Source organism: Xenopus tropicalis, chromosome 6, assembly GCF_000004195.4.
Source record: "Xenopus tropicalis strain Nigerian chromosome 6, UCB_Xtro_10.0, whole genome shotgun sequence".
Lineage (NCBI taxonomy): Eukaryota > Metazoa > Chordata > Amphibia > Anura > Pipidae > Xenopus > Xenopus tropicalis.
Genome location: NC_030682.2, coordinates 69,850,978 through 69,862,448, shown reverse-complemented (window position 1 = coordinate 69,862,448; position 11,471 = coordinate 69,850,978). Strand labels below are relative to the sequence as shown.

Sequence of the window (11,471 nt, the reverse complement as noted above, 5' to 3'; positions counted from 1 at the left end):
CCCCACTTTGCAGTTATTTATTTGTAAAAAAATCTTTGGAATCATGTATGATTTTCATTCCACTTCTCACATGTACACCACTTTGTATTGGTCTTTCATGTGGAATTCCAATAAAATTGATTCATGTTTGTGGCTGTAATGTGACAAAATGTGGAAAAGTTCAAGGGGGCCAAATACTTTTGCAAGCCACTGTATGCCGAATAAGGGTCTTTGTGCATGTATGCTATTTGCAGATTTAAATGTAACCGATTATGTATCAGAGGAAAAATGGCCACCCGGTGAAAGCTGCTATTTTTTTTAGGAAAATGTGATGGTTCTGGCAAGCAGAGGGGATATATGCAGTACAAATGATGCCATTTGGGTGGGAGATGTGCCCAACTGATATACGTTGTAGGCAAATGTAGGTTTACATGTCTGTTAAAGAATCTCACCAAACTAGAATATATATATATATTCATCAGTAAACATTGCCCTTTTACATAATTTATCTTGATCCACCACTTAGTTATGGGCTGTGTGCTCCCTCAAAGATCACATGACCAGAAATAATGAAATAATGCAGCTTTAACTGTAACAGGAAGAAGTGTGGAAGCAAAAGATGGAACTCTGTCCATTAATTGGCTGATGTGACCTAGCATGTATGTGTGCCTTGGCTTGTTTGTTTGCACTGTAAATCCTATGATCCCAGAAGGCAGCCCTTAATTCTTAAAATGGCAATTTTCTATTTAGGAGTACCCGGATAGCACATACTACTAAAAAAGTGTATTTTTATGAAAAAGGTTTGTTTTGATGAAGCAGAGTTTGTTTTATAGAGACCTACATTGTTTGGGGCAAAAAATAAGACTAGAAGTTAGAAATGTATTCTTCATTTTTTTTTTTAATCAAACCTATATTTTACAATATTTTTTTTCTGAAACCAGGGCTATTAGCATCAGACTTTAATCATCAGCCCTTTAGGATCAGCTTATATGACAGACAAACATAACTTTCTTTGCTTGATAATTTCCGACGACCCCTAAGCTTAGCTTCTCAACAGCTGTTTAGAGCGCACTGAGCATGTGTGTCGCAGACACTTCTAACAAAAGTGTCCAGTATGGTCACCCCCTGTGACAATTTTAAAGGACTGGATTATTACTACTATAGAGATGTTGAACCTTTAGGCTGGTTCAATAAATTCATTATATAAAATATGGCATGTCTAGCCATATTCAGTTTAGTTCTCCTTTAATTCACTGAAAACCTCTTCACTATTTCTACTTAAGATAATCCTTCTACTTTATACTAAGATTCTTCCACTAAGAAAGTTTTGTGGGATTTTCATAATTGGCACAACAAGCATTGAACAATTAGGCATTTTTGAACCGCCCTCAAATCTTGTAGGCAATAATGTGTGGGAATGTATTAACAGTTACTGGCAGAAGCACGGTAGGAGGGGAATAGCCAGTCACAGCCCTGCATTCAAAGGCAGGCTTCAGTCCCATCTGTCTAGTTGCTGATTGCTCCCTATCCTACAGTGCAGGAGTGCCACCAACTCCCCTGCAAAGCCTGGAAAAGGAGGCAGTATGAAGTAGAAAAGATGGGCAGGACTAATAGGGTGTTTGGAGACTGAAACACAATTACTTCTATACAGGTATAGAACAGGTTGTCCAGAATGCTCGGGACCAAGGGTATTCCGGATAAGTCGGTCTTTCTGTAATTTGGATCTCCATACCTTAAGTCTACTAAAAAATCAATAAACCATTAATTAAACCCAATAGGCTTGTTTTGCATCCAATAAGGATTATTTATATCTTAGTTGGGATCAATTACAAGGTACTGTTTTATTACTACAGAGAAAAAGGAAATCAGTTTTAACATTCTGAATTATTTGATTAAAATGGAGTTATGGGAGACAGGCTTTCTGTAATTCGGAGCTTTCTGGATAATGAGTTTCCAGATAAGGGATCCCATACCTGTATTTAGAGGAGTATATAGTTACATAGTTACATAGGGTTGAAAAAAGACCAGTGTCCATCAAGTTCAACCCATCCAAGTAAACCCAGCACACCCAACCCACACCTACCAATCTATACACTCACATACATAAACTATAAATACAACCACTAGTACTAACTGTAGATATTAGTATCACAATAGCCTTGGATATTCTGATTGATCAAGAACTCATCCAGGCCCCTCTTAAAGGCATTAACAGAATCTGCCATTACCACATCACTAGGAAGGGCATTCCATAACCTCACTGCCCTCACCGTGAAAAACCACCTACGCTGCTTCAAATGGAAGCTCCTTTCCTCTAATCTAAAGGGGTGACCTCTGGTGCGTTGATTGTTTTTATGGGAAAAAAGAACATCCCCCAACTGCCTATAATCCCCTCTAATGTACTTGTACAGAGTAATCATGTCCCCTCGCAAGCGCCTCTTTTCCAGAGAAAACAACCCCAACCTCGATAGTCTCACCTCATAGCTTAAATCTTCCATCCCCTTAACCAGTTTAGTTGCACGTCTTTGCACTTTCTCCAGCTCATTAATATCCTTCTTAAGGACTGGAGCCCAAAACTGCACTGCATACTCAAGGTGAGGCCTTACCAGGGACCTATAAAGGGGCAAAATTATGTTCTCATCCCTTGAGTCAATGCCCTTTTTTATACAAGACAGCACTTTATTTGCTTTAGTAGCCACAGAATGACACTGCCTGGCATTAGACAACTTGTTATCAACAAAAACCCCTAGATCCTTCTCCATTAAGGAAACCCCCAACACACTACCATTCAGTAGATAGTTTGCGTTTATATTATTTCTACCAAAGTGCATAACTTTGCACTTATCAACATTGAACCTCATTTTCCAGTCTGCTGCCCAGTTTTCTAATTTTGTCAAATCGCTCTGCAAAGCAGCAGCATCCTGCATGGAACTTATAGTTTTGCACAATTTAGTGTCATCAGCAAAAATAGAAACAGTACTGTCTATGCCCACCTCCAGGTCATTAATAAACAAGTTAAAAAGCAAAGGCCCAAGGACTGACCCCTGCGGTACTCCACTAACCACACTGGTCCAATTAGAAAATGTTCCATTTACAACCACTCTTTGTACTCTATCCTTCAGCCAGTTCTCTATCCAATTACAAATATTATGTTCTAGGCCAATATACCTCAATTTGATTATTAACCTTCTGTGAGGTACTGTATCAAACGCTTTAGCAAAGTCCAAGTAGATGACATCAACTGCCATTCCAGCATCAAGGTTCCTACTCACCTCCTCATAAAAGGCAACTAAATTAGTCTGGCAAGATCTGTTACGCATAAAACCATGCTGGCACAAACTAATAGTATTGTGAACTGCAATGTATTCAAGTACCCTATCCCTTATTACCCCTTCCAAAAGTTTTCCTACTACTGATGTCAGACTAACAGGCCTATAGTTTTCAGGCTGAGAACGGGATCCCTTTTTAAATAACGGCACCACATTAGCAATCCGCCAGTCTCTTGGCACCATGCCAGACCTCAATGAATCCTGAAAAATTATGTGAAGAGGTTTGGCAATCACAGCGCTCAGCTCATATAATACCCTGGGATGAATCCCATCCGGCCCTGGACCTTTGTTTACCTTTACATGTTCAAGTCTCTTTTGAATTTCCTCCTGAGTGACCCATGCGCCAGTAGCTAAATTACTAGAACTGGGCATATTACAAGGGAAGCCTTCATTATCTGGCTCCTCAGATGTATAGACAGATGAAAAATAACAGTTCAAAATTTCAGCTTTTTCCCCGTTCTCATCAACCAACTTACCCCCCTGTGATAATAAAGTTCCCACCCCTTCTTGCTTCATTTTTTTACTATTCACATAATTAAAAAATAATTTAGGATTCTTTTTACTCCTAGCAGCAATATCCCTTTCCATTTCTATTTTAGCTTGCTTGATAGCTTTTTTGCATGCTTTATTTGCTTCCTTGTACCTGATGAAAGTTTCTGCTGTCCCAGCTAACTTGAATGCCAACCTCAACAATAACACTTTTATTCAGCCATAAAGGTTTTGCTTTGCGATGCCTCTCCTTGCTTACAAGGGGGATATACTGTTGTGTAAACCTACAAAGCAATGTTTTAAAGATGTTCCATTTTCCTTCTGTGTCTAACCCCATGAAAAGCCTTTCATGTACTGGCAAACTGTTGTATATAATATATACAACATAATATGTCCCTTTATTCTCCATCCCAAATTTCCAAGGCAAGGCTTTAAATTCTCTTTTAGAAACAGTAGTGTATACTGAAAGATAATTGTGAACAATTATTTTTTTGCATATAGTGTACAGAAAATGGGAATGATATTTCATTTGCTGTCTGTGTTTCCAAATGTAGTGGTTAGTACTTAAGAGATTTCTGGTGTTTAAGCTTTTGTCTGAGTTACCAGAACACCCTATATATCAAAGTCTTATAGAAAGTGGTTTTAACAGCTTCCATTGGCTCCCAGAAGTATTAAATATCACTTAAATTCAAGTTGTTCTGAGTGTTATAAAAGCCTGCAGCTTATGTTGTTAAGGTACTTATAAGTTATTTGGACTGCCCAATGCAGTCCCCTTGATTCTACTGAAATGTCCCTGGTGCAAGGAAAGCACATACATTTTATTCACGGGTAATTACTTTTAAAATCGATCTTCATCTAGAATGTCTTACAATACACTAATTCAAAGAGAACACAAACAGAAATTAGTAATATCATTTAATGCTATGTTACCATGTGCCCTGTAACCAATGGTTTTCAGTACACTGCAACTCTGAAAAACAAACTGAAAATATTAAAAATGACATAGAATCAGTTAATATATTTGTGCAGCCATTCTAACATGTTCTTTCTTGCTTCTTCAATAAAAGGTTTGTCTTCTGGGTTAATGTCTTCATTCTTTCTGTGCACAAATCCATGGGTTTGTTTTGGAAACACTTTGACTTGAAAATCTACCTTGGAATGCACTTTAAGTTTTTCTTCAAGTAGAGATACCTAAAAGCAAGAAGAGCATATCACAATCACCATATTGTTTCTATTAAGTCAATGAAATACCCTTAAGGGACAATGAAAGGTTAATATAAATTAAAAGTAAGTCTAAAGGCATTCTTTTTAAGTACTTACTGCATATCTAAACTCCCAGATCCCTGCTTGCTTCTCTGAGATATGGTGCTGGCAGCCTACAGCAGTGTGAAGACTACAGTGACATCACTGAAATATCTCTGTCCTCCCTGTAGGCTGCCAGCGGCAGCCTTCCTGTTCTCTGAGCATGTGTGTAACTTGATCCTGTCTCCTGTTCTGAGCTACACATGCCCACCAGCCAATCAGAAGCGGATCTGGCAGGGGCAGTATACACCTTAGCTATTCATCTATAATTACATGCATGGGATCTGTTATCCGGAAAGCTCTGAATTATGGGAAGGCCTTCTCCCAACAGACTTCATTATAAGCAAATAACTAAGTTTTAGAAAGGATCTCCTTTTTCTCTGTAATAATAAAATAGTAAATTGCACTTGATCCCAACTAATATATAATTAATCTTTATTGGAGGCAAAACATTACTATTGGGTTTATTTAATATTTAAATACATTTTTAAGTAGACAAAGTAAGATCATCCAAATTATGGAAAGGTCACAAGCATTCTGGATAACAGGTTCTAAACCTGTGTCTACCTTGCAAGAACCAAACATGCAGTAGTTTCAATTTGCCCTTCTGAACTCAAGAAACAGCAATGAAAACAATTTTATGCTCTGTCAGTTCATTTTTTTTTAAAGACAGAAAGAAATTACTGTATTTTAACTTATATTTATCTTTTTAATAACCTATACTTAAAACAAAAAACCATATACATATCATAACAAAAACATACAAATGGCCCAAAAAAAACTACACCTGCCAAACAAGACAAACCGCACTCTCAAGGCAAACAATTATTGTTCACACTCCTTTGAGTGAACAAAGCATGCTGGATTACATTGCAGCTGTCAGCATTGACGTCAGTGGATATACTGTGAATAAACTTTGTAGTGTTGTCATACATATTTATACTATTATTTATACTATTTGTACTGACAAATGCCACATTTGCACTGAGGATGACTTGATGTGATTGGTCTCTACAGTTAAGACATGCACTATATCCAATGTTCTGCTGTAACTAAAGTGCGATAAGCGTTATCGCATGCTTTTTTTGCGTTAAAATTGACACGCAAAAAAACCGCATGATTCGCTAAAGTATTATCGTATGCATTAAGTCGCATATCACGTGCGTTAAATAGCGCACAACCGCATGCGTTCATTTTACCGCATTGCATTAATTCTCGCGCAGAAATAATACTAACGCATGATTCACAAACACTTAGACGATTATAGAAAAATTATAGAAAAATACAGTTCATGAGCTTTTGGCAACACAATAAGGACTTTGCAGTGTGATTTATTCAAGTATGTGTTGGCCCTAGAGTGATGTAGCCTCCAGTTTGCAGGGAAATGGTAATTTTCAAATAAAGTAGTTTTACGAACGTAATGGTGTGTATGGCTAATATGGCGTGCAAGCAATAAGTAGTGCATGTGCATTAATTAGCGCGCGACAAGTAGCGCTCTGTGTTAATTAGCATGCGTTGCACCGAATACCACACAAAAATAGTTTTCGCGACTTGAATAACGCAAACAGCATCGCTTCTAAATTAACGCAAATATCCTTTTAGTGAATTGTGCATTAAAGTGATACTGACACAAAAAAACAACTATTTAAAAAATCAATCTGCATAAAAAGTTACCTATAGGTCGTGTTGCTCATTTTTGCATGATAGGTTTGTTTTTGGAAGTAATTGTTACTTGAAAGCCCAAAACCTGACTGTTTTGCCAACCTGACTGTCCCTTCTCAGCCTGTCAGTTACAGCTTCTAATGCTAACGGCCTCCTCCTGGACAAATATGGCCGCCCCCTCATAGAGGAACATGGGGGATCAGATAGGGAATGTAAAAGCTTGGACAAATCCTTTTATGGGCAAATTAGAAATAGCATGCAAACACAATGTTATGACAGATGTAAAAATGGTTTCATTTCTGGTGTCAGTATCTCTTGAAGACGCGAAAAATTAGATGCGATAAAATTTTTACCGCATGCTATAAATAGCGCTCGTTTTAACGCACTTTAGTGAATCAACCCTTAGGTCTCTATGAATCTACAGAGAGGATGCCACAAGCATTTGTCTTTAAATGCTTTAGAATTTATTTTGCAGATGAACATAATTTATTATGTAAATACACTTATAAGGTGGTTATTTACCAGCACATGCATATATTTATATGTATGATGAGGTAGATGTATAGCTATGCTGCTTACAGTGAAAGTACTTTTTATGCATTGTTGTTCTATTCATAGATTAAGATAGCACAGTTAATATCTTTTTGTGTTTTTTTCCCTCAATTTTTATTCTTTTTGGTACTTTCATTTTTTTGTACTGTTTTCAATTTATATTGCTGTTTTTAAGCTTATATTAATTTGCACTAAAGTTTATATTTTAAAAACGCTACTCTTTATTGCATACATTTACACTTAAGGGGATTCTGTCATAATTGTTATAGTGTACTTTTTATTTCGACATTACAATGTATACTTTGCAAATAATTCACTCTACCATTTAAAGTTTTATTCGTAAACCTACAAATAGCTTTTTTTTTTTTAGTTGTAATATTGGTGTGTAGGCAGTCATCTTAGGTCACAGTGTGGGTTAGACAGAGCACTGATGATTTTTCTGTGTTTTGTGTACAAATTGTAGCCAAATATTGCTTCTAGCTGCCATTCAGCCTTTAGAATAAATAATCACTCACTGGTGTATTTTAATAAGACGAGGCTTATTTTTTTAAACGGCACCCATTTCAAACCACACCCATGTTATCACAAGAGCTTTACCCACATTAATGGTGGTAGCGCAGCAAAAATCCAAATTTTGGTGCTCACTGTAGGGATATCACCTTCATTCATATGCGAAAGAATTATATTTTGTCATATTAAGACATACCCTTAAATCCATATGCCTCCCCCTCCCCTGTGGATAGCACAGTATTTCCAAATACTAACAAACTCCCAGAACAAATCCCTACCAGGTTCACCTCCCACAGGCAGCACAGGGCAGGCAGAGTATGGCACACACAGGCAGCATAGGGCAGGCAGAGTATGGCACACACAGGCAGCATAGGACAGGCAAAGTATGGCACACACAGGTAGCATAGGGCAGACAGAGTACTGCCTGTGTGTGCCATACTCTGCCTGCCCTATGCTTCCTGTGTGTGCCATACTCTGCCTGCTCTATGCTGCCTGTGTGTGCCATACCTTGCCTGCCCTATGCTGCCTGTGTGTGCCATACTCTGCCTGCCCTACCTTGCCTGTGTCTGCCATAATCTGCCTGCCCTATTCTTCCTGTATGTGCCATACTTTGCCAGACCTATGCTGCCTGTGTGTGCCATAGGCAGCACATTTAGTGACTCGATGCTGGCACTGCTCCTACAGTCTGAGGTGTGAACATGTGAACAATATGGGTGCTTACAGTTTGAGCCTGTGGTGAACAATGCAGAGACTGAAAGGTGTGAATCAGATGGGGGGGCGGTATAATACTAACATCTCATTTTTTTGCAAATATTATCTCTAATGGCAACCCGTGCACTGGTAATTTTTCTTCACTTTTTTGTGTACAAATAATGGCTCTTTATCGTTTCTAGCAGTCGGTCAACTCTAGAATGTGGATTAGTCCAAGTGCTGGCACAAGGGTCTTTCTAGCAGCTGGCCAACGACACAGCGTGGGTTAGACTGAGCGCTGACAATTTTTATGTGTCTTAGGTCATTGTGCCTGATTTTGAGCTTTCTGAAACAAGAAACATAAATAGCCTCATGTTAGATTTCAAAATTAAAATCTATTTTCCAATGTTGGAGGAGCATTATTAACTGATGAGTTTTGAAAAAAAAAACAACTTAATTTTCCCATGACAGTATTCCTTTAAGTAGTAAATTTAAGTTTTAATTTTTATTTTATTCCTTTTCAAAAACTGTGGCTTAAATTAATACAAGGTTTAAAATAGGGATGCACCGAATCCCGGATTCGGGCCGAATCCAGCCTTTTTTCAAGGTATTCAGTTTCGGCCGAATCCTTGCTTTGAGCCGAACCGAATCTGGAAGTGCCCCCAATTGCCCCATAGAGAGTACCCCCAATAGACCGTGCCGTGCCCCCCCAATTGCCCCCATAGAGTATACCCCCCATAGAAAGTACCCACAACAGACCAAGTCATCGGCGGCGGCTCCTTCTCTCTTATGCGGCAGCGACAGGCCCTTTTATAAGGTTGCGCCCATGCGTATGACGTCACGAGTCAGCGACAAGGCACAACCTTATAGAAGGGCCTGTTGCCGCTGCATAAGAGAGAAGGAACCGCCGACGATGACTTGGTCTGTTGGAGGTACTTTCTATGGGGCAATTGGGGGCACTGTCTGTAAGGGCAATTGGGGGTACTGTGTGTGGGGGGGTACTGTCTATGGGGCAATTGGGGCACTGTGTATGGGGGCACTTTCTATTGGGGCACTGTCTAAGGGCAATTGGGGCACTGTGTGTGGGGGGACTGTCTATGGGGGCACTGTGTATGGGGGTACTATCTATGGGGCAATTGGGGGCACTGTCTATAGGGGCAATTGGGGCACTGTGTTTGGGGGCACTTTCTATGGGGGCATGGTCTTTGGGGGGTACTGTCTATGGGGCACTGTGTATGGGGCAATTGGGGCACTGTGTATGGGGGCACTTTCTATTGGGGGCACTGTGTGTGGGGGGACTGTCTATGGGGCAATTGGGGCACTGTGTATGGGGGCACTTTGTGAAGGGCAAGGTCTTTGGGGGTACTGTGTATGGGGGGCCTTGGCCAGCATAGCGTTAGGGGGGCCTGGCCAGCATAGTGTTAGGGGGCACTGTGGTAGGGGGCCCTAATACTTTTTATGTCTGTGTGTCCTGTACTGATGGGAGGGGGGCCCAGAAAATTTTGTTGTGAGGGGGCCCCGTGATTTCTGATGGCGGACCTGCCACAATGGGCAGCCACACACAGCTGAATCCACTTTTGACAATTATGACATGCGCACCAAATTTCAAATTCAATCAATCACTTGGATTTTACAATCTATACCTAACACAGTTAAAGTGCCAACTGCACAGATGAGAAGGTTAAAGTAAATGAAGTCAGGTTTCCATTTTGCTGGTATAGCTGAACAGAGGGGTCTTATACTGGAGGTTACATGGCAACTTCTGCAGAGATGAAAACCTATAGATACAAAGCAAATGTAACCTTGTACCTTCAGCTTGTACATTCCCATTGTCACTACTAGTGTAAATCCTATTCCTACCAGTGTTATTCCCTCTTTTATGCTGGGCTGCAGTGATAGGTGCTAGCTGGTAATTTACTCAGTATGGGGGCAGGAGATGTGCTATTTGCTAATGCTATTTGAATTATTTACTTTATGTGGAATTGCCTTGGTGCCAAATAAATACATATATGGATCTTTCCCGCCACGCCACCATCACCATTAACTTTCATTTGCAGCAACGTACAGTAGGGGGTTTTTCACGGTGAGGGCAGTGAGGTTGGGGAATGCCCTTCCTAGTGATGTGGTAATGGCAGATTCTGTTAATACCTATAACAGGGGCTTGGATGAGTTTTTGAAAAAGCATAGCATCCAAGGATATTGTGATACTAATATCTACAGTTAGTATTAATGTTTGTATATATGGTTTATGTATGTGAGTGTATAGGATAAGTCAGTACAATATAGTACAGTATAATCTCTGCAAGTATGCATTTGATTTTTTTATTTTCTTTTAACTTAATCAGTGCCTCAAATGTGTTGCTAAACCTAAACTTTAATGCTTTATGATCTAATTTATATTTATTTATTGGTTGCTGTACTTGTATATATGTGAATTTTGATAGTTTAGTGCTTTTAATGTATAAATGATGATGATGTGCACATAATGGCAAAGCTTTTCTTGTACTAAGTGACTACTACTAGTATAGTATTACTAGTATTTCATTATGCTTGATGCCTTTATTAGAACAAAGTTTTAGAAAAGGAACATCAAGCACTCCGGACTGTAGAGATCTGTGTCAAACCAAGCGAGTCCGACGGGATTGCCACCCACAAGCACCTCACACTAGGCTGGAGGCTTAACCTGAGAGTGAGACAGGAAGCGCAGCAGTGGAGAGAGGCTGGAAGGCCAAATAGCGAAGTACCGAAGGAGTAAGCGAAGGCGTAGTCAAAACAGGTCCGGGTCAAGGCAGGCAGCAGGGTTCAGAAGCGGAGAGTCAGGCAGAAGGTCAAAATCACGAAGTTTCAATCAGAAGTAATTGCTAGGCACACAGAAAGCGATAACCGAGCAAAGTGTACTATTTCAAATGGGTTTTTAAACCCCCCGCCGACGTAGCGAGCGTCATGACGTCATCGCGC

At 39.7% G+C, this 11,471-nt stretch overlaps 1 protein-coding gene across 1 annotated transcript in view; it reads right to left on the bottom strand.

The window, feature by feature from the left end:
- Positions 1–4,699: 4,699 nt before the first annotated feature.
- cmbl (carboxymethylenebutenolidase homolog) overlaps positions 4,700–11,471 on the bottom strand; it is a 52,937-nt gene continuing 46,165 nt past the window's right edge. Inside the window, exon 6 of the mRNA NM_203570.1 lies at positions 4,700–4,988. Coding sequence (NP_988901.1) covers positions 4,806–4,988 — 183 coding nt within the window. The 3' untranslated portion in view covers positions 4,700–4,805. The remainder of the gene's footprint in view (positions 4,989–11,471) is intronic.